Source organism: Zonotrichia leucophrys, chromosome 12, assembly GCF_028769735.1.
Source record: "Zonotrichia leucophrys gambelii isolate GWCS_2022_RI chromosome 12, RI_Zleu_2.0, whole genome shotgun sequence".
NCBI lineage: Eukaryota > Metazoa > Chordata > Aves > Passeriformes > Passerellidae > Zonotrichia > Zonotrichia leucophrys.
The window spans coordinates 17,149,113-17,176,443 of record NC_088182.1 but is presented as its reverse complement, the minus strand read 5'-3'; the positions used below and the strand labels follow the sequence as shown (position 1 = coordinate 17,176,443).

Here is a 27,331-nt window from a genome sequence, read left to right as displayed (position 1 = left end):
GATCACTCTATCTATCCTGTTAAAGAACATTGGAAAAATATATCCATGCAATATATCTGCAATAATTACATGATTTGTTGAAAATAATAAAAAATGAAAATATAATCATAATAAAAATAAAAATAAAAATAAAAATAAAAATAAAAATAAAAATAAAAATAAAAATAGGCAAACACATCCCACACTTCAAACCACGACAAGGACAAGGCCAAGGTGAAGGAGGATTTCTTTGCCCAGGCTGGAAACACCACCAATAATATACTAAGCAGATCCAAGGGAAGAATCTCTCCTCAGAATGGTAATTTGTGCAGGGGAAATATAAAATCCCTGTTCCAGTGCTTGCTCTTCAGCTCTCCTGTTAAGAGTGACAGATGATGGATGCTGACAGTCCCTCCTTGGGGACTGTTTGCAGAGGCAGCTGTGTGCTTGAGAGAGTAACAATCCAACCTGCATGTCTGGGGTAAATTATGGTTCTAACCCACTGAAACACAAGGCAAGCCTGGGGCTGCCTCCAGCCCATCCCTTAATCTGCTTTATCCCCATCCCACTGTGGCCCTGAAGCAAATTTTTGTGCAAGTTATCAGTGAGAAAAAAGGACCCTGTAAAATCCAGCAGATTCCTAATTCCCAGCTTCAATAATTCAGCAAAGGATCACATCGTTGTCACAGATTTGCTGCTGAGAATCGGAGACAAATCCTACTTCCAAGTCCTGGCAATTATTCCCTCCAAACCTCTCTGCTGATCTCCCTACTAAATATTTGTCTAAATTAGTATTTTTATCCTGCAACTTCTCATCCATTTTTGGAGCTCAGAATGAGGTGAGCAGTTCCAGCATCCTATTCCTTTACTGAAGAGCCCTGCAGTGGCTGCCAGATGTGCCCAAAGCTCTCCTGACTGCCCTGGGACTCACTGAGCCCCAGACACACACATTGCCCTGGCAGGGAGCACCTGCACCTCCCTGAGCTGCAAAGCCAAGCACCAGCTCAGCCTGGGGCCATGGGAGGCTTTGGCTCCCTCTCATCACCCCAGCTACACTTCATTTGAACTGTTATTTTGGCAAGGTTTTGTGTTCTCACAACAAATTCAGAGTAAAAATAATCTCTGTGGCACAACATCTACAAATGGCTAAAATGTGCCCAGCAAAGAAAAAGAATGAATATTCCCATTTGTACTGGAGACTCAGACATGGACAGGTGATGTTCACACTTGATTCATGCCTGGTCTCTCTCTCACACTGTTCATTTGCAGTGAAATACTTGCTGAAATACAATTCTAACCTTTACTTATTTGTTTTTCATATTAAATTCTCCCTGTACTTGTGCCCTGTGGCACAACATCTACAAATTGCTAAAATGTGCCCAGCAAAGAAAAAGAATGAATATTCCCATTTGTAATGGAGACACAGACATGGACAAGTGCAGTGATGTTTACACTTCCCTCATGCCTGGATTCTCTCTCACACTGTTCATTTGCAGTGAAATACTTGCTGAAAATACAATTCCAACCTTGATTTATTTGCTTTTCATATGAAATTCTCCCTGTAGCTGTGCCCAGCCAGGCCAGTTCTACACTTGGGACGTTTTAAAGCAAAGTAGCAATCCAAAATAAAGGACTGAGGAGCACAGAGGCCGTTGTGCTTAGCAGAGATACAAAAAACAAAAAAAAAAGAAAAATCAGCCCCTTCTTGAACTTCTGAGTGAATTTCAGCTTTTTTCTATTCTTAGCCAGCCTTCTGATGAAATCCTTTCTTCTGTTCTTTTAGTATAGTTTTAATATAATATATATAATAAAATAATAAATCAGCCTTCTGAAACAGGGAGTCAGATCCTCCATGTCTCTTCCCTCATCCTCAGAGCCCTGAGGGTCTGGATCCATTCATTGTGAAACCAATGAGTTTTAAACCACAAATGCTCAGGAACCAATGGAAGGGCAAAGTGAATTTTTTATGTGCACCCTTGGCAGGAGGGCATCAGAGCCTGACTGAAGCCCAGACTGATTTCAAGTGAAAGGAAAACTTCAAATTTTTATGAAAACTTCACATTCTTGCAAATTAAACTCCTGCCAATCACCTGAATAATTGAAGATGTGCATCACTTCTCCTCTCCCTGTCTGACAGGCAGGACACTTCTGAAAATTCATCCAGCCTTCCTTGAGGAACCTCTCTGAGCCCACAGAGCCCCTGGCATCCCTCCAGTGGCTTCCTTGCCTTTATGGGTTCCTCCAGACCCAATTGAGAATTCCCCATTTCTTTTTTCCTCCTAGGCTAGAAACTTGACAAAGGACAAATGTTCAGGTCTTAAAAGTTTTGTCCATGTGAGAAATCCCTCCTTTATCTCCTGCTCCACAGTGGGAACAGGGGAGCTGACCCTGGACTTGTACCTGGGAATGGATTTGGGATTCTGAGGTGGATAAAAATCAGAGGAAACATCAGCACACCTGTCTGTGATCCCTGTGGGGAAACACTGCCAGGGTTTCACCTCTCAGAGGATTCACTTGGGATCCACAATCTGGGATACCCTGGGAGGAATTTTTTTATGTTTTCCAATAAAGTTATGTAAAGATGATAAAAATTCATTTCCCATTCAAAGACATGAAGTGACTTTTGCAATTCATGTACCACATGAATGAATTAAATCAGGTTTAAATCTTTAGATTCTTAAAATTAAAATCTTTACATTCACAAGGCACATGTGCAGTTCAGACTTTCCCGATTCCTGCCATTATTCCAATTCCTGCCATTATTCCAACTCTTGCCGTTATTTTCTCCTGCCATTTTCCCTTAGGAAAGGGAAGTAAATGGAGTAATAAAAAGCAGAAAACAATGATGGTACAATCAGACTGTGAGAATTGTAGCAGAATAGCCCGCAGCTTGATTTTATTATTTTAAAGTGCTGATTAGAATAAAATATTGTCATTTTCACATCAGAGCTCTGTTATATTTTTCAATGAAAGATACATAAGGATGATAAAAATTCATTTCCCATTCAAAGACATGAAGTGACTTTTGCAATTCATTTACCACATTAACGAATTAAATCAGGTTTAAATCTTTAAATTCTTTAAATTAAAATCTTTAAATTCACCAGGCCCATGTGCAGTTCAGACCTTCCCAATTCCCACCTCCTGCCATTATTTTCTCCTGCAATTTTCCCTGAGGAAAGGGAAGTAAATGGAGTAATAAAGAGCAGAAAACAATGATGTTACAATCAGGTTGTGGGAATTGCAGGAGAAAAAAAAAACACCTGCTTGATTTTATTATTTTAAAGCGCTGGTAAGAATACACAATTATGGTTTTCACATCAGAGCTCTGTTTATGTCTTGCCCTGCCCAGCTTGGCCACGTTCTGCTCATCACTGCTGTCCTCCCCCTTCCCTCAGACTCATTAAAAATCACATGTCAGGACACATTAACATCTGTTTCCTAGCTGGGAAATTTGGGGAATGTTTTGTGAGGGGAATTGTGGAGCCTGGATGGAGTAAAAGGTGTTTGGCTGCAGCACCCTGCTCTGCAGCTTCAGAGCAGAGCCCCAGGGTCAGGGAGAAGGAAAGAAAATTCCATAAATCCAAAATCCTGCTTTTTGTAAAACAAAACAAAAAAACTCAGGAAAAGCATTCCTGCACTCCTTGAGGCACTGACTGTTTCTAGCTGGGATACAGCTGGAAAGAAATTTAAATAAAACTGAATAAGAGAGGAGAGGAGTGGTGTCTTTTCTAAAGCTTGTGCTAATTAGCAGCTCTGAAGGACTCACACCACTTTCTGCAGCAAAACATATTGTCTTGCTAAGACATGGAAAGAAGGAGCATTTCCTAAAACTGCCTCCTGAGGTCTCCAAGTCAAACTGTAATTAAGAATTTAAATAAATTTGAGGGTTTGGGGGTGGTTTGTTTAGGATTCTTTCACTTTTGGACTGTGTTATTTCCCTTACAGAAAAATGAAATTCTAATTCTCTGTCTGGAGATCTCAATGGAGTCACTACGACCAAACTGTCCTTGTAGGAATTTTAGTAGAACTAATTCAATAACTATGAATTTCAGCAGAAAAGACTAGTGCTCATATTGCTGCCCATGCCAGAGATGTGGAAGAGGGATTTTGTGCAAATCAATCCTTTGGCCATTGACTCAGGAGAGATGAGAACCTCCTGAAGCCATTGGCAATTCCCTCCTTGGGAATACAGAGATAAACCATGAAATGCCCCCCATTCCCTTTGGGTTGGGGACTGCAAACTTCCCAAAAAATGGGGAAAAATGGCAGTCAGAGCATGGACCAAACTGAGGTGATTTTTAATGATAATTTCTGGTAGTACTTTTCATAGAGCGGCTTAAGTAATGCACACACATTCAATGATATCCTGTATTTTCACAGGAAATTCCTATCTCTGTGTGTGCTGAGGGGCTGTGGAAGGCTCAGATTTGACCAAAAGGGATGAAAACACCACATTTTGGATCAGAGTTCCTCTGGAGCCATTCCAAGGAAAATTATAGATTTCTGTCCTACAAAACCACCTATGGGAATACAGAGATAAACCATGAAATGCCCCCCATTCCCTTTGGGTTGGGGACTGGAAATGTCCCAAAAAATGGGGAAAAGTGGCAGTCAGAGCACAGATCAAACATTTTTAATGACAACTTCTGGTAGTACTTTTCAAAGAGCTGCTTAAGTAATGCACACAGTGTGGTGGTTTGAGAGGGAGTTATTCAATGATACCTGCCTGAAATCCTGCATTTTTACATGAAATTCCTATCTCTGTGTGTGCTGAGGGGCTGTGGAAGGCTCAGATTTGACCAAAAGGGATGAAAACACCACATTTTAGAGCAGAGTTCCTCTGGAGCCTTTCCAAAAAAACATTATAGATCTCTGTCCTACTAAAAATCACCTGTGTGTACTTATGGGAATAGGAATAGAGAGCTAAGCCATGAAATGCCCCCCATTCCCTCTGGGCTGGGGACTGCAAACTTCCCAAAAAATGGGGAAAAGTGGCAGTCAGAGCATGGACCAAACTGAGGTGATTTTTAATGAGAATTTCCGGTAACAATTTTCAAAGAGCAGCTTAAGTAATGCACACACATTCAATGATACCTGCCTGAAATCCTGTATTTTACATGAAATTCCTATCTCTGTGTGTGCTGAGGGGCTGTGGAAGGCTCAGATTTGACCAAAAGGGATGAAAACACCACATTTTGGATCAGAGTTCCTCTGGAGCCATTCCAAGGAAAATTATAGATCTCTGTCCTACCAAACCACCTATGAGAATACAGAGCTAAGCCATGAAATGCCCCCCATTCCCTCTGGGTTGGGGACTGCAACCTTCCCAAAAAATGGGGAAAAGTGGCAGTCAGAGCATGGACCAAACTGAGGTGATTTTTAATGAGAATTTCCGGTAACAATTTTCAAAGAGCAGCTTAAGTAATGCACACAGATTCAATGATATCCTGTATTTTCACAGGAAATTTCTATCTCTGAGTGTGCTCAGGGGTTGTGGAAGGCTCAGATTTGACCAAAAGGGATGAAAACACCACATTTTGGATCAGAGTTCCTCTGGAGCCATTCCAAGGAACATTACAGATCTCTGTCCTACTAAAAATCACCTGTGTGTGCTTATGGGAATAGGAATAGAGAGCTAAGCCATGAAATGCCCCCCATTCCCTTTGGGTTGGGGACTGCAAACTTCCCAAAAAATGGGGAAAAGTGGCAGTTAGAGCATGGACCAAACTGAGGTGATTTTTAATGAGAATTTCTGGTAGTACTTTTCAAAGAGCAGCTTAAGTAATGCACACACATTCAATGATACCTGCCTGAAATCCTGTATTTTCACAGGAAATTCCTATCTCTGTGTGTGCTGAGGGGCTGTGGAAGGCTCAGATTTGACCAAAAGGGATGAAAACACCACATTTTGGATCAGAGTTCCACTGGAGCCATTCCAAGGAACATTACAGCTCTCTGTCCTACCAAACCACCTGTGTGTGTTTGCGGTTATCCACGGAAAAGGGGAAGGGAAGTGTTCCCAATGCCACCCCAGGAGCAGAGCTGCAGGCTGGAGGGTGTTGTTACCTGTAGCAGTTGTTGTTGTAGTTGTTGTAGCTCCCCAGCGCTGTCAGGCACCCCAAGCAGATGGCGTAGGAGAAGAAGATCTGTGTGCCAGCATCCACCCACACCTGGGGACAGAGAGCAGGGAGAGCCTCAGAAAGCAGCCAGAGAAATCCCCCTCCTGCCAAATATTGGCTGCAAACCTGCACACGGGGCTCTGCAGGGCTGGAAAAGCTTTTACAAATCATAAACTCCAAAAAAATATTGTGCTGAGAGGGAAATTCCCCTCCCCATCCCAGCTGGACTTTAGAGTCTCAACCTAAAGGGACACAGAATTCCTAGAGAAGAACCTCACCCATTACATTCATTAATTGCTTTTAGACAATTTTAGTAATTGCAGCCTAAACAGAATCACCTGCATTTATCTTACTCCTGTTGGAGAGTTATTTATTCAAATTTAAAAAGCAGTGTGAATAAATGCTCTAAAGACAAAATGTGCTATTCCTATAGCACACAAATATATAATATAGTGTGTATATAATATACAAAAATATATATAGTCATATATAATAAATATAATGTCATATATATTATATATACATAATGTAATATAATATATATATTGTATTATAATATATATTATATATATTATATATATTATATATATTATATATATAATATATATTATATATATTATATATTATATATATGTATATATGTATATATGTATATATTGTATTATATATATAATGTAATATAATGTCATATATAATAAATATATAACTATATATTATAATAATAAATAATAATATAGTATTATAATACAGATATTATATAAATATATTATCTGTATTATAATAAATATATTATAATACAGATAATATATTTATGTGCTATTCCTATATATATTCCTGTATTATATAATAATATCATACAGATAATACATAAATATATAATATTTATGTATTATCTGTATTTGTGAATTATATTATTATCATTAATATATATATATATTAATATATATATATATAATATGTATTAATTATAATAATATAATTCATAAATATAGATAATACATAAATTAAGCTGGGGAAAGAAGGGATAAATTATCCAAGGAAAGGATGTTTTCAGCAAAATTTAAAGGATCCAAGAGGCACAAAGTTACAGCTTTGGTCACTGTACAATCAGCAAACAAAAGTTCTGTAGAGCTTAATGAACCAGTAGCTCTGTAATGCCATTGTGGGAACATTTGTATCCTAAAGTGATGCAAACAATTTGAAATCAGAGAAAAGGAAGTGTGAGTTGCCACAGTGAGATTCTTCTCCTCAGAGCAACCTCAGAACATTAATGAACAGGTTCATTTTACTTTTAAAATATTGCAACAAAACCATTTATTTCACCTGACCAATGTGGGTGTGTTCCCACTGAAGGTACCCCTTGAAGTCCTGGATATGGAGATATGGAGAACCCAAACCCACAGAGCTGCCATCCAATAAAATCCTGTTTTCCTGGGATAAATGATCTCTTTAAGTCCTTTATCACATCAGAGCAACCAAAACACCAAACCCTGAGTGATGCTCAGAGGCAGGGGCTGTGCAGCCGCTCCCTGCTTGTGGTAGTGTGTTGTTAAGTTTCTTGTGTTATTCCCGCAATTTATGTATTGTTCTCCCCTATTATGTGTAAAATGGTTTAGTTCCCCCAGTTTTTCCCGCCACTGCTAGCCTGTCAGCTAAGTTGCCATAGTAACCGCTATTCATAGTTGCCGATGTGTAATTGCTCCTCCCCTGGTTTCCCTTATAAGTGAAAGTTGTTTCCTCCCTGTCCAGTCAATCACTCCCTTTCTCCTCCCAGGTTTCGAGAACCTTCTCCTCTCTGGAGATGGTGGCTGGCTGGGGTCCCAGGACACCTCCTTTACCTTTTGATTATTGGTCTCCATGGAGTGTCAGTTCTGTGAAGTTCATCCCCTCACCTTTCCGATTGGTTCCGCCTGTACCCACCCCCCTCCTTTATAATCCTGTTTTCACCCCCTATGAAAAAAACTTTTCCCTGGTTGGTTTCTGCGTGTTTAGATCCCGCAACACCTTCAATAAACCGATGTTTAACCCCCGGGAAATGGTCAGCTCCGTTCCTCCCCTATACCAGCGGTGTGAGCCAGTCCGCAGCCAGCACAGCCCGAGGCCCTCAGACGCCGAAGGGCGCTGGCCAGGAATTGCGGAGGGGCGTCGGCCTTTCGCCCTCAGCAGCCGGACTCTAAACTTCGGGCCACATATGCCCCCCTCTGCACCTGCTGAAGCTGGAGCCAGGGGAGAGGGAGCACAGGAATGATTCCAGTACCAATAACAGCCATCAAACCCTCCTAAGCACACCAAGGGGATGTGTTTGTTTTACAGCTGATCAAGTGAGACCTCGCTCTCTGGAGCTGTTGAGTGTTTCTGTTTGGAAATAACATTAAGATCACATTTGATTTACATCAGAGGCTTAAAGGGTTTCGTTGCTGTCACCCCGAATAAGACACAGCTGGTTACATCCCAGAGCTTCACCAGGAAAAGCTGCACACAGAGAGCCTTCTGACAGACAGGCTCTTTAACAGGACTGGAGCTCCCAAAAAGCTGTGACGAGTGTGGGTCAGCTGAAATGCTCCTTCTGCTGGGGCTCACACAAAAGCTGGGAAACTGGATCAGCACATGGATCCTTCCCTTTCCCTTTTCCCCTTCCCCTTCCCCTTCCCCTTTCCCTTTTCCCTTTCCCCTTTTCCCTTTCCCCTTTTCCCTTTTCCCTTCCCCTTTTCCCTTTTCCCTTTTCCTTTCCCTTTCCCTTCTCCCTCCCCTTTTCCCATTTATCTTTCCCTTCCCCTTCCCCTTTCTTTTCCTTTCCCCTTTTTCCTTTTTCCTTTTCCCTTTTCCCTTTCCCTTTTCCCTTTCCCTTTTCCTTTTCCTTTTCCTTTTCCCTTTCCCTTTCCCTTTCCCCTTTCCCTTTTCCCTTTCCCCTTTCCCCTTTCCCTTTTCCCTTTCCCTTTTCCCTTTCCCTTTCCCCTTTCCCCTTTCCCCTTTTCCCTTTCCCCTTTCCCTTTCCCTTTCCCTTTCCCTTTCCCTTTCCCTTTCCCTTTCCCTTTCCCTTTCCCTTTCCCTTTTCCCTGCCCACTTTCCCTTTCCACTTCCCCTTTCCCTTTTCCCTTTTTTTCCCTTTTCCATTTTACCTTCCCCTTTCCCCTTTTCCTTTTCCCTTTCCCTTCCCTTTTCCCTGGGAAACTGGGATCAGACTGAAGAGAGGTTTTGTTGCACTCTATGACATCAGTCTAGAAATTGCCTCAGAACTTAGAGCTGATGTTTAAATAGGAATGGAGAAGCAATTTTATTTGCTGAATGAAATAATACAGTTTGTATAGCTTCTTTGGGGTTGTATGCTCAGAGGACAAGTGACATTTAATTCTTTCAGGTTTCTAAAACGGCCAGAAGTGATCAGCAAAGTTACAAACAGGAACATCCATTTAGAAACCACAGGTAGATTTTCTGTGCCTGAAAAACCACAAGAGCCGGAGTAACCCTGGTGTAAACTGCCAGACGCACCAACACTTTCAAGCCCTGAAAATGGCATTTCAGATCAGCTCTCCATCCCCTTGCCCAGCAGCCAGGGACCAGCTGACACAGCCTCAGACAGCAGCGCTCAGTTCGTGGCAGGAGGATTTGGTGAGGTCTCAAATTGTTCATTAGTCTGATTGTCCATTAGTCTGATTGTTCATTATTCTGACTGTTCATTAGCCTGATTGTTCATTAGCCTGTGTCACCCCAGTTTGCTCATTCCCAAAAGACACCTCAGGGAAGTTGTTCTCATTCCAGCTTGGTGGGCTCCTGTAGACACCAATCCCAAATCCAGGTGCCCCCCACCCAGCTCACAGCCCCCAAACCATTGTGGGGTATTTCTGAGAGTGCTGAGGCTGCCTTAAACCAGGAGTTGTTCCTGTTTCCATGCAGAGCAATGACATTCCGAAGGGCAGGGACACAGAGGAGGACCTGGGGCACACCAAAGAGGACATTTGTCTGAAAGGTGGCACAGCTCCATGAGGAAAGGACCTGAGAACACCCTGTTGGCTCTTCATGAACTTTGAGCCTTGAAAACCCTTAGGTCAGTGATAATAAATTCAATTTAGCACTCACAAACTTGGGATTGGAACAGTTTTCTAGTTTCTATCAGCTCCTAACTTAAAAGATAGAAATAGACTTTTTTAGCTTTTTTCACCTCATATTAAAAGTTTCCATGCCAAAACAAGATTAAAATTAAAGCTCCAAAACTTTGATAACTAACCCTGATATTTGAAAAATCACAATTTCAAAGGTCAGAACCTTACAAAACAATAAACAGGAGCATTTTCTACTAAAAAATGGAAATTGCTGCTCTGCAACATGCAACTCTCAAGTCTGGCAACGCCCCCGTTTTAAGTCTGTGTGTGTAACCTCAATTTGGCCTTCTTGTGGCAGGTCTGGGGCACAATCTCCATTTCCATGGGTGTTTTGTGTGCCCAGGGAGATGAATGGAGCTGGCCCAACACAGGATGCTGCTGTGTGGAGGATGCCCTGCCTCCTCTGCAGCTCGTGCCATGAAAGCAGGGGAAGGAAAGGGAAGGGAAGGGAAGGGAAGGGAAGGGAAGGGAAGGGAAGGGAAGGGAAGGGAAGGGAAGGGAAGGGAAGGGAAGGGAAGGGAAGGGAAGGGAAGGGAAGGGAAGGGAAGGGAAGGGAAGGGAAGGGAAGGGAAGGGAAGGGAAGGAAGGGAAAGGAAGGGAAGGGAAAGGAGAGGAAGGGAAGGGAGAGGAGAAAGGGAAAGGGAAGGGAAGAGGGAGGGAGGGGGAAGGGAAGGGGAGGGAGAAGGGAGAAGGAGGGGAGGGAGGAAGGGAGGGGAGGGGAGGAAGGAAGGGAGGAGGAGGAGGAGGGGAGGAGGAGGGGAGGAAAGGAAGGAAAGGAAGGAAAGGGAAGGGAAGGAAGGAAAGGAAAGGAAGGAAAGGAAAGGAAGGAAGGGAAGGAAAGGGAAGGAAAGGAAGGAAGGGAAGGGAAGGGAAGGAAGGGAAGGGAAGGGAAGGGAAGGGAAGGGAAGGGAAGGGAAGGGAAGGGAAAGGAAAGGGGATGTGCTGTAGTGCAGACAACACAGCCCTGCTCTGGAGAATTGGCATCTTTTCATGTCCCTGCCATAAAGCTTCTATGGGATGGTATAAATCATCATAAATCCATAAATCACTTCAAGCAACCTTTTCTCACGTGCTGCTTGGCTTGGCTGTGCCCTAATGGGTGTCCAAAGCAAAGGAGAAAGTTACTGCTGCAGATAAAGTGAATTAAAGTCACTTCTTGAACAACTAAAAAACCCCACAGTTTAACAAACCAAACTGCAAATCCCCAGAAGAGTGACAGCCCCTCATTTTAGTCTCAATAAAAATGCATTTCTATCAGTAAGATGGGGTCATGCCACACACTGAAAATAAAATAAATGAGGTGTTGAAGCACATGGCCAGTGCAGAAATAATTCCCTTTGCAAGGCTGAGCCTTGAGTTTTTTCGTGATGATCAAGCCGTATGCAGTGAATTTAGAGGGCCAAGCAAGGGGTGAGAGGGATAAAACAAAATATTGCATAAGTGTCCTGAGCTGAGCTCAGTGCTGAGCAAAGCAGAGACCTCAGGGACAACCTGGGATGTGTTGGTGTTCATTATTTCCATCATGCATGGAAGAAAAAACAATTCCTTCAGGTGGAATAAAAAACAATTCATGGAATTGTTGTTTCTTTTGGAAAAAAAACATAAAATCATGGAATAAAAGCCACAATATCTCAAATTCCAAGGGTTTCTCCAACTTTGTACCTCCCCCTTTATTTTCTGTGCTTTATTTTGAACAAGCTACAGGGCAGCTGTTATGAAATCTCTGTGTGGATGCAGGAAGCATCTCCCAGGACACTCTGACTTTAACTCCATGACAAACAGCTGAATAACTCCATTTTTTCTTGTTGTGTAAAGAAAAATTTGTGTAAAATTATTCCATTTCTGGGGAACATGGTGAAATCAGGCAGCTATTTCCAGTCTGATCCTCCCAAAAGACAGGCACGGCTTTTTTTAAAAAAATAAAATATATTCTGTTGTCACCTGAGAAGGTTCATTTGACAGCCCAGGGGCTGATGTGCAGCTTCTCTTGTAGCACACACATCTCCCCTTCTCTTTTGGCAGCATTTTAAATTCCATCTCACAGGTTTCTGTGAAATTCCCTTTCCTAGATCCCTGGGACACTGCCCAGGTGACAATCTGGGGTTCCAGTGTCACTGACACCTGGTGCCCAGGTGTCAGTCTGGGGGAGCTGCCACATCCAAGGGTTCTCCATGTGAACAGGAACAACGGAACCCCAGGAGGGTTCTCAGAGTAAATAAAAATCAATATTTTGGTTTTCTCTCTGTCCCTCGCCTTTCCTACAGCCCACACAGCTTTGTTTGCTCCCTTGAGAATTCCTGTCAAAATAAAATGCAATAATTTCACATTGAAGCCCAAGCACTGGCTGGGATCTGCATAAATATCCACTTTTTTTTCCCCTCCCTCATTCTTAACAGTGAGGTTGAGCAGCAAAGCTGAAAGCATCCTTAATTCCAGAGTGGAAATGACAATCCCATCATGAAGCACTGCCTGAGAATATGGGAGAGCTGACAGACCAGTTAAAACCTGTGCTTGCTCTTTAAAACACGATGTTCCAAATGTTGACAGTCATTTATTTCCCATTTTGTTATCAGAGAACAAGCAATCACTCCAGCTTTTCTTTTAATTTAAATTATTCATTACTTTCTGATGAACCTCTGCAGTGTATGTATTTTAAAAAGCAGTTTGCCTTCAGTTTCAAATGAGATTTTTATAAATAAAGCCGTGGCTGTCGGGAGATAATAAATGAAATTTCAAGGTTAGGGCATAGAATGACTGCAGAATTTTATCACAAATGCCTGAATAAAACAACCTGTTGCCAGATGGGTTTAGGTGTGACAGGACTGCAGGAAACCAGCAAAATGTGAATGCTTGACCTTGAGGTGACACCTGCACTAAAAGAGTGACCCCAGCAGACATGGGCCAATTAGCAACAGCTTTAATTAAGAGCACTAACAAAATCTTTTGGAGAATCAAAGCATTTCAAAAGTACCTGCTAGACCTCTCCCTAACAAAGGCTTCCTTCCCCTCGTCTGGAATGAGGTGGGAGAGTATCACTGGCAGGTGGCTGTGTGCAAATCACAAACGGGATGGGGCTGCTGGAATGTGCCTTGAGCTGTTTGATTTTCCAGCATCAGCCTCATTCCATGGTGATGGCAATGGGAAGATGCCAGCAGCTCACATCCCAGGCAGCAGACAAAGAATTTAATGTTACAACTCACTTTATAAGTTTTTTGGCCAATCCCACAAAGCAAAAGCACACTGACAGCAGTTCTATCCAACCACTGTAAGCACAGGTACCTTTGGTTAAACAATGCTTGCTTATTTCAAATACAATACCCGCTTGTAAGCCTGAAAACACAATGCACAGAGCTCCATTATTAAGCTTCAACGTCCGTAATATCTCACTAGATAAAATTTTTCCTGTAGCTTAAGGAGTTATTCTAGACAAGCGCTAATACACAGACCATTGTTCTATTTGTCCTTGATTTTCTACAATTTAAATAATTTTTCTGCTGACCAATCTCATGGCTGCTGCTTAGCTCTAATCACAGTTCTGCTGTCTCTGAGCTGCCTTTTGCAGCTTTCCCAAACCCCTCTGATTTTATGGATTCCCACAATTCCCCCTCTCTGTTCACTTAAAAAGAAACTTTCATAACCGTGTCGTTTATACCTTGCATTTCATAGCCTTACTATAATATTTCTGCTTATTACCTGCTTAAAACATTTTCTTGCTTGCACTAAGCATTGCTATATTACAACACAGCAATTTAATGCTGTGGAAGTCCAGTCAGTTGAAAGGGCATAAATTACACCTGGCAATAGTTACAAGTCATTGTTCAAGAAAGTCTTGTCCAGGGTCTTAATTCAAAACCTTAATTCAAAATCAGTGGATCAGGATCTGCAACCGAGCTGTTTAAAAAATTAAAAACATACAAAGCTTTGTTCAGCCTCATCTGTGGTGTGACCTCTACTCCTCCTCTCTGTTGATCTAAAACGCCCCAAGCTCTGCTGGAAGAACTCAGAACAATTTCTGACATAAACTATAGGAGACCCCCAAAATAAATGCTAAAAACAAAAAAAAATAGGATAAAAAAGGTCAGTTTCTCATAGCTTTGGGAAGAAGGTAAAATCCCAATTCCACCCTGGGCTTCATCTGCAGCCTCCTGGGAAGTTCTTTTCCATCAGCGCATCATTGGAGCTGCTTTCAGTGCCCAGCTGACTGTGAAGCTGGGATTAAAAACCAGAGGGAATTGCTGTTTTCACCCACAGAAAACATGGGCTGCTCGTGCTGAGAACACCCCAAAAATTCAGGCTTGGAGAAACAGATCCCATTCTGACCTTGCTGAAGTTTCCCTCACAGTGAGCTTTAATATTTCCTATTTACAGCACTCCCTTTTCCAGCATTACATCCCAGGTCTCTCCAATAAAGGACAATTTTATCCCCAAGCTGAACTTTTGGTGACACCAGGGAACTAAGAGTCATTCTGCTGTAATGTGCAATGAAAAGAACCATTCCCTAAATTGCATTTCATTACACTCCTCTGCTACAAGCCCCATCTTTATGTAAATGTATAAATATATTTATGTATATATAAAAATATACTTCCAGGAATAATACTAAAATAGATAGCAGTGGAGGACTGAGCATTTTACCTCTGTTCTTATTCCAATAAAGTGATTTTTTTCCTCTGGCTTTTTCATCATAAAGAACATCCAACCACATCCCAGCCTCCTCTGTTGGGTCTGGTGTGGCAGAGGGAGCTGCACACATGGGGAGAGAGAAAACAGATCCACACCTGGCTGCTTCCTTTAATAATTTCCCTGTTCCTCAGGCTTAAAATATATATATTATATATATATTACATATATATAATATACCACAATTCACTGCCAGCAACACAAATCCCTGTGCAGAGGCAGGAAAATAAAACCAAGCAGTTTGCATTCACTCCCCAGTCACTCTCCTGCAATCAAGAGAAATTTTTTTCTTAAATAGCAGCGAACACAGAAATCAGCTGAGTGTCTGGGCTGTGCAGCTGCCAAAATTCAGAATGCAGAGGTCAAGGCTCTGTTCTCTTCACAAAACAACCCAAACACTCGGGGGATGCAGACATTCAAAGGGAATAAATCCATTCCTTGCATGCATCCTGCTGTTCCCTCACTAGCAGCACACTGATTTTGTCTCGTTCCTATCAATCCTGCAGGCAAAATCAAACAGGGAAGAATAAACTTTATTATCTTCATTTTCCCACATTGTCAACACAGTTGTTGTACCTGTATAGTTTACAATAGTTTAGTTTAGTTATAGTTTACTATATTTGACTCAAAAATAGTCAAATATGAAAATTTGACTATAAAATAGTCTTGGTATATGTTTAATTAAAAAGGCTACAAGTCTTCTGAACACTTGTTAATTTAAGAGACATTTTGTGTTTAAAATCAGACAAAAGAAGTTATTCCATAAAATGAAGCCAGTTAATCCTTGGGGTCTCAATGAAAACCTTTTTGCTGAGTATGAAAATGCAGAACCAGAATCTTGAAACACCCAGTCAGTAAAACAGACTGTTATAATATCATTTTAAAGCAGAATATTGCTTTAGCTACAGACACAGGTTAAAGCCCTGAGAATTTTAGGATGCTTTTCACAATAAACAACTCTGGATGTCACTGCCTCAACAAACACAATCTCCGATAAAACTTACTTCTGATATCTTTATTTTCCAATGGATACAGCCCTTTAAAAGTCAGCTTTCAACATCTTTTATCCTCTCTGCATTTATTGAACCTCTGCTGGGAGTGTGAATGTGGAAAAATGAGGATATAAATCAGACAAAAATGAGGATATAAAACAGACTGGTATAATATAATATTAAAGCAGAATATTACTTTAGCTACAGACACAGGTTAAAGCCCTGAGAATTTTCGGATGCTCTTCACCATAAACAACTCTGGATGTCACAGCCTGTACAAATAAAATCTCTGATAAAACTTACTTCTGATATATTTATTTTCCAATGGATAAAGCCCTTTAAAAGTCAGCTTTGAACATCTTTTATCCTCTCTGCATTTATTGAACCTCTGCTGGGAGTGTGAATGTGGAAAAACGAGGATATAAATCAGACAAAAATGAGGATATAAATCAGAGTATCCACTGCAGATGCGCCTGGGGCTGCGGGAAGTGGCAGCATTGTGACATCCATCCATGTAGGAGTGTTTGCTGTGATGTTGGCCAAGTGAAGCTCAGCTCCTCCAGGCTCCTCCAGATGGCAAGAACAGCACAAAAATATCCCTCAGTTATCTCCAAGCAGCCTCAGCTCCAAGGAGTTGTGGCTGAGGGCAAAACTGGAGAAAATAAAGGGAAAAAAACCCACTGGATCCATCCAAGCAGCCTGGCACCAGCCACGTTACCTAAAATAAATTAAACTCTTTAGCCCCTGCCCCCTGTCCCCAAATGCCTTCTTGGAAACAAAATAAAATAAATTAATTTATCTCTCCCAGCTCAGTGGGAAATGCCATTAAATGGGGAATTAAACCCAAACAAAATATGAGCTGTGCATTGTGGGGAAGCAGCAAACAGAAATGGAGAGTTTTGGATGCAGGAGTGAGTTTGTGGCTGAAGTTTACTACCCTGGGCTTTCTAAACAACACAGCTTCTGAAAGCAGAGCCTTCATTAGAGCAGGAAAACAGCACTTAAACGGCCAGGCAGAAAATGGCTGAATTAAGCCCTTTTTTCCCCTCTCTTTAATGGTGGTGATTCTCAAAAGATCCAAAGTAGGTTAGGGGAAGAATAAAACAGCTATGTTTCTAGTGTCTACCTGACAGCAGCTTTTGTAGGGGTGAATAATTACATGAAAATCACTTCCTTTCCACCCCTCTTTGGGGTTTCTGTGGGTTGCTAGGCGCTCCCTCTGCTACCTTCTGCTAATGTCACTTCCAGAGGGCTGAATGCAGCAAATTTCATTGGGAGAATGGAAACTCGGGAGAAGAAGGACCTAAATACTCGGAGGAGTTTTGTTTATTCATTGGTGCCTTTGGAGGCCAGCGCTATAGCTGGGATCACTTTCCAGGCATTGAAATGCTGATTTCCCAGGGGGTGTTGTCAGCCAAGAACCACCCAGTTAAAATGGGGCAGCGCCTTCCTCCCTGCTGCAGCCACACCGGTTGCATGTTCCTGTGGCAGCATCCAACTTGGAAAATCAACTTTCCAATTATCAAGCAATTCTTTTCCTTCCTCTCGCTGCTTTTCATGAGTAAAATATTCCTACACTCATTAATCTAAAATTTAAAATTTGGTTGTCTTGGTGTGAGGAGGAGGCACAAGGTGCAGTTGTGCTCCCCTGAGGAAATCACGAGGGTGTTCATCACTGAAGGGGTATCAGCTGAAAGTGATACAAATTCCATCATCAGAAGGCATGAAAAGACACATTATTATTATTAAAAATCTAATAATTTAGATTTAAGACATCTAATAATTTAGACTTAAGTTCTTCTAGAAACAATGGTGGACTTGGGACCTGATTGGCTTTTAGGAATCTTCTCTCACATTATTGGTGAAATATGAATAGTAGACTCTGGAGAACCATATCTGTAAAAAATGGTTACAGAAAGAGAGAGAATAATTGTCTGAATTCTTTCCTGAGTTTCTTACAGATTCTACACAGATTTTCCTGGCAGAACCATGTCCCTCTCTGTTCAGAGGATATGGAATTACTGCAGGTGTTCACAGAGGGCAGAAAATCCTGGCACAGGTGCCCAGAGCAGCTGTGGCTGCCCCTGGACCCCTGGAAGTGTCCAGGACCAGGTTGGATGGAGTTTTGGAGCAACTTGGGACAATGGAAAATGTCCTGCTATGACAGGGGGTGGCACTGGATGATCTGTAAGATCCTTTCCAACCCAAACCACTCTGTTATTGTGCCTAGCTTAAAAAAAAATAATAAATAAATTTAGAAAAAATTAATAAATTTATCCAAAGATGCCTCTCCAGTGCACAGTGCTGGCTGAGGGATGAGTGCCTGTGGGAAGGGCAGAACCAAACCCAGAGCAGGGTTCTGAGGGATCTGAAAGTGCCTTTGATTTCCACTTTCACCCTCCTGGGCCTGGGATTCTCTTTGATTCATTTTCATCCTCAAAGTTCCCTCACTCAGCCTGGCACAGGGAAATCCAGAGGTCTGAGTTCACCTCCCTGTCAGCATTTCCTGAGGGCAGGATTCATATCCCTTGAAATATCTATCAGCTTTCCATTAACTTAATTCTGGAGCATGTGGAAGGAGATACCTGGCAGCATAAAGTACACAGAATATCCCAGAGATATTATTCATATAAAATCATTTCTATCCTTATGACAACATTATTTTGGGGGGAAAAAGATATCTGGAACAATTTTGTGTCTGAGTGATGGGAAACAAAAATTGTCTTCAGTGGATTGGTAGCTTGACTTTGGGAAAACGGCAAGCTGGAAACATTTTTAGAAAGGTATTGATATTTAACCACAAAATCTCCTTTTAAAAGGTATCGATAAGAGGCCAAATATCATAAAACCCCAATATCTCTTGGGAGCAACACATTTTTCTTCACTTCTTCATTTTTCTTAAGTGCAAAGGTTCAGGGCAGGAGGGCACTTTGTATTATTGTTCTGGGGTGTTTTGGGTATGGAAACCATCCCACCCTGTGGGAAGGTGAAATCCCTGACTGCTGAGCATCCCCATGGTCCAGTTTGCTGGGGAGATCTTAAAATCATCAAAAGTTCTCCCTTCTACACTTTCACTCTATAAAGATCCAGGCATTTGGAAATAACAGAAATTTTATTCAAAATATCCAATTATTTTCATTCTGTGAAAAAAATTTCTTTTATGGAAATAATTTTTTTTTTTTCATTCTGTGTATGGTATGGAAAAAGCTCAAAGAATAAACATTGCCTTTCTTTTTCTTTTCATATTTCATATATTTCCATGTATATTTCATATCTTTTCAGCCCCAGAGACACCAGAATTTACCAGGTCTTTTAGGCAGCCTGTTAATGTCATTTCCTATAAATGATAAATAAAGATGCTCAATTTTTTTTAAAATATATGCAGGAAGTGCAGTCAACTAATTTTTAAAATGAGGGTGTTGATTAGAGTTCCACTTTACTGAAAAAACACCAACAAGTGCTCTCAGGATGAGAGATCTGGCAGCTCCCACACCCACCAGAATGCACTCACAGGGGTTTCAAAATATTTACTCTTAATTCAGCTCAGGCACTGATGGAGAGGTGACCCTGAGTAATTTCTGCACTGCTCTGAATCCAAATCAACACGGTTTTAAGGTGTTTTTTATTCAAATATACTATTTTATTTATTTATTTTATTAAATAAAATATTTATTAAAATATTTTATTTACCAGTAACAGTAAACAAACCCACCAGTAACTGGGGTGGGTTTGGCTTTTAGGTTTTCAGGGGGATGCAGGAGATTTAGCAAAGACAGTGAGGTTCCATTTCCCCTCACCAAGCTGATCAAAATATCCAATTTTTATTACAGATCTGCTCAATTGTAATATCCCATTGACAAAAACCTTTTTCCAATGGCGTTTTTATTAACTCCTCTTACTCTTTTTAGTTTTTTCCACCACCCTTGAAGCTTGAGGAACACTGAAGATGACAAACACAGCATCCAGCCCTGATATTTGAAATATTTGCAAAGGGAAAATGCTTTGGTCATGATCTTTTATTCACAGAATTGATATTTTGGTCATGATCATTTATTCACAGAATTGATATTTTGGTTATGATCATTATTCACAGAATTCATCTTCATTCAGAAACTAAGAGAAGGCTGTACTTGGGTTATATAACATCAGGTGAAATGTTATTTAATCTGACGTCTTTAAAAATAATAATTCTCAAGGATTCTTTTTAAGCCACCTGAAGAATGCTTATCTATAAACTGAACTAACAAAGGATCTAAAAACCCTGTTCAAAACAGAAGAAAATGCAGTTACAGAGGCTGAAGATTGCTTGATCTTATTTTCTTCTTTTTCTTGAAAGCAGCCAAAGCCTTGTATAAACACCAGACCCCAAAAGATCCTCCCAGAGTGGGTTCAGGTTCTGTGGGGAAAACAGAACTGCTGCCTGCAGAACAAAGCCCATGCACCACCACACAAGGTCACACATCAAAAACATTGGTTTTTCCCCAAAAACTCTGCAGTTCCCTCCTTCAGAGGAGCCTGTTTTCTCTGTTTCTGATATGAGGAATGAAAACCACTCCATTGGGGTTTTTTCTGCTCTTCAGGAATCCCCAGGGATTTTCAGGGAGCCCAGAAAATCCCAGAGCACTTCAAGTTCTGAAGGTTCTGCTCCAGCTCCATATTTCACCTATTTCCATAATTCACCACATGCAAATGTCTCTGTGTGAGGTAAACTTGCATTTAGCACTGTGCTAAATGTACATTTAGCACTTTATTTAAAAAAATAGAGGAAAGGGTGCTCAGAAAATAAAGAATGAAATGCTTGGAAATTTTGCATTTTTGCATTTTAAATAGGTGAAGGTTCTGCCATGTCAGGGCTCAAAATTCGAAGGAAATTTTCCCATCAATTTCCAGGAGCCTGGATTTTACCTTGCTGGGTTCTGCAGGATTAGAATTCATGAAAACAAGAAATGCAACTAAAAGAATGATTTATCAGCTTCTTTTGCTTGCAGAAATATTTTTAAGCTAAATTAAATATGTGAAGAGTTAATATATAAATATATCCTACTACTTCAATGTATCACTTGGCAAATGATGGGCTTGAGGATACAATATGCAGAGTAAAAATTAAAAAACCAAAAACTCATCCCTTACATTATAAAGACCTTAAAATTGAGCTGGGTTGGAGTAATCAAATGTATGCTATAAATACTCATCTAAATAAAAAACAGCCTCCAGGAATATATTTTAATTTTCAAGCAGTAAATCAAAGTTTGTCTCACCTAAGTTTAACTGTGTTCATCAAGCTTTGTTTTCCCCTCACAAATCCCTTAGAGGACAAAACTGCCAAAGCAGCCCTGAAGGTGGCAGTGGGGTATTAGGCCAGGTGGAGAAAATAGGGAAAAATAAACTTATCCAGAGACTGTCCCCTTGGATAAACTGTCCCAAAGGCAGAGAAGTTCCCTGCTAAGATCCTGCATGACCTTGGGTGTCCTGAGGTGTTAATTGTGACTTCAACAAACACAACTCCTGATAAAAAGAACTTTCTTCAACTGGACAGTTTTGTCAAGGGATAGCTGAGAGTGGGTTGGTTTGCATGCCAATAATACAGGTTTTTCCCTGGGTTGGATCCTGCAGTGAGCTCTGCTTAATTCCTGGGATGAGGGTGGGACAGGCACCAGCAATGCAGGGTGAGCCCAGCCCTGGTGGAGACAACTCCCCTAAAATGTGCCCTGGATGCCTTGGGAAGGCTGACCTGGAACAGAGGCTGGGCAGAGCTAAAGAATACAGCAGAGAGTTATTAAAATGATCTCTCCAATGGATCCACTGTGGGCAGCACAAGAGCCCAGCCAGGGCTGCACCCAAGGTGAGCAAAAATGGTCCCAAAATGAACCCAAGATGAACCAAAATGGCCCCAAAATGCACGGCCGGGCACGGGGTCTCTCAGTTTGATCAGTTCTGCTCCATTTGCACCTTGCAGTTCATTGTCCCATCCCAGCTTTAGCCCCTGCAGTCCCACCCTGCTTGTTTTTCTCTCTCCAGCCCACGGGGTTTGTGCTCCTGGGCTGAGATTGGGATCATTTGTCCTTGGTGCCCAGCTGGAGCAGGAATTGTTTTGTCTCCCTGCTCTGTGCACAGAGCTCACCGTGCCCTCATAGGAACCCAGACCCACACACTAAAGCAGCACAGAGTCTGAAAACAGAAAAGCAAAAACCTGAGGCATCACTCTTTATGGTTAAGCATTTTTTTTCTTGTTTGTTTGTTCTCACAAGTTCTACAGCAGCAGCTCCAGCACTAAAGGCTGTTTGGGGCAGTAAAAATTCCATTCCCACTTTCTCAGATCAGATCAATCCCTCCCTCAGTAGCTCCTCATAGGGAGCTGGGGTTGTTTAGCCTGGAGAAAAGGAGACTCAGAGGTGACCTTATCACTCTACAACTCCCTGAAATTTGGCTGCAGTCAGGGGGGCCTGGGCTCTTTCTTCAGACAGCAACTGAGAATGAGAAAACATAGTCTAAGGCTGCATCAAGAGAAATTTAGGTTGGATATTAGGAAACAGTTTTTCACAGAAAGAGTGATAAAGTTCTGGAATGGCTGCCCGGGGAGGTGGTGGAGTCCCCATCCCCGGGTGTGTTTAACAAAGCCTGGATGTGGCACTGGGTGCCAGGGTTTAGTTGAGGTGTTGGGGATGGGATGGAATTGAACCTGGTCATTCTGTGATTCTGTAATTCCTCCATGTTGGGGAAGATGTCATTGCTGCTGAGTTCTGTTTCTCCTGCCTGCAGTTTGTGCTCACACACCTCTGCTGTCAGAGCCTGCAGCCAGCAGGTGATGGTGAGGAAATCTCTGAAATCTCTGTCTCCTGCCTCTCTGGAAAGCAGAGGAACCCTTCCTAGAGCACAGGAGCCCTCCCCAGAGCACCAAGAGCAGCCCAAGCCTGAGGCAAACAGAGCTGGATTTGGCAGCGTGGCCCTGCCTGGAGGGCAAGAACAGATTTCCATTCTCAGCTAGGCTGGCACAGTGCCCTGGGTGGGCACCTCCAGGCTGGAGCCTGGCCCAGCTGCTGGAATGGTGCCACTGGCAGCTGCATTCTGAAAATGGAGAAACCAATGGGCTTTCTATAGCACTACCAGGGCAGAATTCACCTCGCTCTCTCTGCACAGCCTGCACCTTCTGTGCCTTCTATACTTGGAACTGGAACCGGCACAGAAGCTGCTGGTAAAGCTTAGAAACTGCAAACAAAAAAGATAAACTCTCCCCAAAGAGAGATTATTGTTCCTAAAGGGTTTTTTCTAAGTGGTCAGCAACCACGTGGTGGAAGGTGAAGGAAGCCTGGGTTTATATTCAAAATCACTTTGCAAAAATCTGTCACTAAAAGCTCTTTAGAAACTTGAGCAATTGTGGTTTAAGAAAGTCACTGCTGGAAAAATCTCAGGGGAGCAACCTCAGGGGAAGGTGCCAGGGGACTGGCTGACCGTGAGCCAGCAGTGGGCCCTGGAGCAGAGGCCAGCAGCCCCTGGGCTGAGGATGAGGATGAGGATGAGGAGGAGTTACCAGCACCCTGAGGGAGGTGGGTGATCCCTTTCCTCTGCCCAACACCACAAATTCAGTGCTGGGATCCCAGCCCATGAGGAACAGGGATTTCCTGCAGCCCAGTGATGTGGTGGAGGGGCTTCTGCATCTTGGAAAAGGTGAAAGGCTGAGAGAGCTGGGACTGCACAGCTCAGAGGAGAGAACTCGGGATCCTTGGGTATAAATAAATGTGTATAAATAAATACAGGGAATAAAGGACAGGCAATCAGAGCCTTCTCAGAAATGCTGACAGAAGGACAAGAGGCACAAACTGAAACACAACAAATCCCACTTAAATTTAAGAAAAACTTATGGAGACAGTAGTAAAACCCTGGAAGAGGGTGACCTGAGAGGACACCCTTGGAGAGCCCAGAACCTGACTGGAAGTGTGATGGAAATTCAGGCTCTCCGGTCCAGGGAATGATTGGTACCTGACTTTAAGGTTTTGGAATGTTGAATACTCATTTTATTAAAACTGTATTATATTAAATTATATTTATGTATACTATATTTATCAATACTATATTTATAAATATAGTATATATCTATAATGTAAATATATATACATTATATCTATGCATACTATATTATGTACTACATATCACATATCATATATCATATATCATATATTATATATTATATATTATATATTATATATTATATATTATACTATATATTATATGATATATCTTATATTATTATGAATACTAAAGAATACTTACTATTAACTATTGAAAAACTTGTGACTTTCTGTAGACTGACAGTCTACACAGCTTGGACTCAATAGGTTAATTAATAGAAACAATCTCTACTAGAAACTAATTAATAAATTCTTTCAGATAAACAATTTTCTAACACATTCTACACGTGCAAAACACTACGAGCAGCAAGTAGAGATAGAAATTGTTTTTTCTCTGTGCTTGTCCATGAAAAACTTGAGAGAGAGAATTTTGTCTCTCTCTGTTTAGAGGACATGAGAAAACCACAGACACGGACTTTGGTGGGGTTTAGGGTTGAACTCAATGGTTTTAAAGATCTTTTCCAACCCGAGTGATCCTGGGCTTGTTCTGCTTGAACCTGCTTTGGGGGGTTCTATTCAAGCAGGAATTTTCTGACTTGCTGCCATTTTGCTTCTCTTTAATTTACACTTTATTTTCCAGCAGGGTGGACTCCCCAGGACAGGGAGCCTCCCAATAAAAGCTGCACAGAAACCAGCCAGAACCCCAAGCTAAATCTGGACTCTTGTGTCTAACAGCTCACAATTGGCCCATCTGTAATTAATTGAATTAATTGATACTTTCAGCCTCCCACATCCTCCAGCAGGGAGTTCCACCATTTAGTCATTCATTGTGTGAAAAAGCACATTCTTTTGTATTTTTCTAAACCCACTACATCTCCATTTTTATAGACTTTTGCCAAAGCCAGGGCAGGGCTCCAGGAGGACCTCCTGAGTTCCTGGCTGAGGGCCACCCAAACAGGGAATGGTGCCTTGGCTGTGGAACCAGGAGGGCTGAGCTCCATTTCCAGGTTTGACAGTGTGTAAAAGCTAAAGTGTAAAAAAGTAAAAGTTTTTTTACTTTTTTTTCTTTTTTTTTTTGCCTTTTCACAGAAAAAAAGCACCAATGACTGTTGGGTGTATAGTGTCCTACACTGCTATTTAATGAGCATCACAAATAAATACAAATCTCTGAAGAGCCACTCCAAAGACTCAATTTTCTACAATACCACCAAAACCGTGGCCTGGCTTCCAGTTATTATCCCCTAAGTAACTCTATTATAATTTGATTTATTAAAAAGCCTAATTTATTGCCTAAAGACCAAAAGGAAAAAAGGGAAAATGTTTTTAATTTAACAGAAAAAAATCCCTCAAGCAAACCCAGTGTTTAATAAACCCATTAAAAAGACCAAGTGACAACTTCTGACCCACCATTGTGTCACACAAAGAAAATCTTAATTGAAAGCAGCATTGATTTCCTGCTGCCCACAGAACAGTCTAAATATTGCCCTTCATAAGCAGAATAAAAACTGAGTGCTTAGGCAGAATAAATACTAAAGACTCAATTAAAAGTTAATTATGTTTCCTAAAGTAACCTCAAAACAAACAAATGAAATCTGGGGCAACACATTGCTTCAGATACTGCTAGTGACAATATGGGTCAACAATCCAAAAGGACAGACAAGGAAATATTTAATTTTATTCTAATTTTATGCCATTTCAGTCACTCAAAGCTACTGATGTGGATAATCCTATGCTAACTCAGCAAAAATTGGCCCAGAAATCTATGAAAGTCCATAAAGCTAACTGAGAGCATTAACCACTTTATTGAAACATCCTTTTTCATTTGAGAGCCATCATTTTCTGTTTAGTAAGGTTTAACAGAATGGAAAGGATTGAAATCACTATCAAGGCATGGAAATAAAACTGGTTTTTCACCTTTGCTAGTGATACTAGCAAAACTAGCAGAAGTGAAACTAGTGTCACTTACTAGTTTCACTTTTGCAAGGGACTCTCATTAGTTATAAATACACAAAAATGTGTTCAGCCAGTGCAGAGGTCACTCACTGTCCTTTTTTGATTGTTGCCAGAATCCACTGCAGTGACCTCCTCTGAAATGTAGTTCACAAAACCCTATAAATTTACTTAGTGCAGCCTCAAACCTCCATAGTCACCAACACGGGGCATTCACATTCTCTGAACAGAGAGAGACATCATTCCCTCTCCCAGGATTTTTCCTGGAAAAGCACAGAGAGAAGAAGAGAAGACAATTCTTGTATATTTTCTCTGTGCCTGTCGTTTGGCACATGGGGAGTGTGTTATGGAGATCGTGATTTGATTATTGTTCACCAGTGAGGGTTGTTTTGTTTCCTTGGCCAATTGGGTCAAAGCTGTGTCCTGGCTGTCTCAGACATGGGTTTTTCTTTAGTATTCTTTAATAAAATATCTAGTATTTACTAATTACTAGATTTACTTAATTATTAGTAAATACTATTACTAATATTTAGTATGTAATTTAACATAGTGTAATATAGAATAGCTTAATAAAGCATTTGTTCAGCCTCCTGAATCATGGAGTCATAGCACATTATTTCCCTATAATTGGGGTCACCCTGAATAAATACAAACACACACTCTGCTCTTTTTTTTTTTTTTTGCCTCACCCTCAAATTCCACCAATGAAAGTACTGAGCAAGCAACAGTCATTGATTTTGTCATGATACAGAATTATATTATTATATATATTTTGCCATTATACAGAATTGTATTATATTATACATATTATCTAGGATTGTAGAATAACTAAATTAAGTTTAGATTCATCTCTCCCCAGCTCTTAGGGTGGGAATTCCACGAGTACAGCTACAGAGGGCGTGGGACCACAAGCCCCAGGCTGGAATTTGGGGTGGCATGAGGAGAAATCTCCGACTCTGTGGCGGAAGGAGCACGAGCCCAGCTCTGGCACTGCCAGGGCAGGGATGATAACTCAGGGTGGCCCAGCTGCCTCTGCCTCAGAGTTAATTGCTGCTGAATGGTGGCTGGAATTTGCTTGGAACCAAACCAAGGGCTTGGCACCCACCCAGGATTATGTGCCAAGAATCTCTGAGATTACTCCAACAAGCTCAGAGCAACAATTTGTCCGACCAACCTCTGATTTTAAAAACTAATTTCTTTTTGAAAGAGGCGTTTGGGATTTGTGGTTTCTCTCAGTTACAAGGCACTGAGAGTCCCCCTGACAATTTAAGGAGATACTGACATTACCCAGGCAGAAAAATCAGAATGAGGTCCCCAAGTAATTTTTATAAATAAATACAGGGAGGGATCAAAAAAGACAAAGCAATAAAGCAGATTTGGTTTTTAGACCTTCAGGCACAAGCTTGTGTTCTCTGCCCTGTGACAGATTTGTCTGGGTGAAG

At 41.3% G+C, this 27,331-nt stretch overlaps 1 protein-coding gene across 1 annotated transcript in view; it reads right to left on the bottom strand.

Moving 5' to 3' along the window:
* The window catches only part of SLC6A11 (solute carrier family 6 member 11), a 115,045-nt gene that overhangs the window by 16,932 nt on the left and 70,782 nt on the right, over positions 1 to 27,331 (bottom strand). Inside the window, exon 8 of the mRNA XM_064724415.1 lies at positions 6,049 to 6,152. Within this exon, the coding sequence (XP_064580485.1) occupies positions 6,049 to 6,152 (104 nt within the window). The remainder of the gene's footprint in view (positions 1 to 6,048; positions 6,153 to 27,331) is intronic.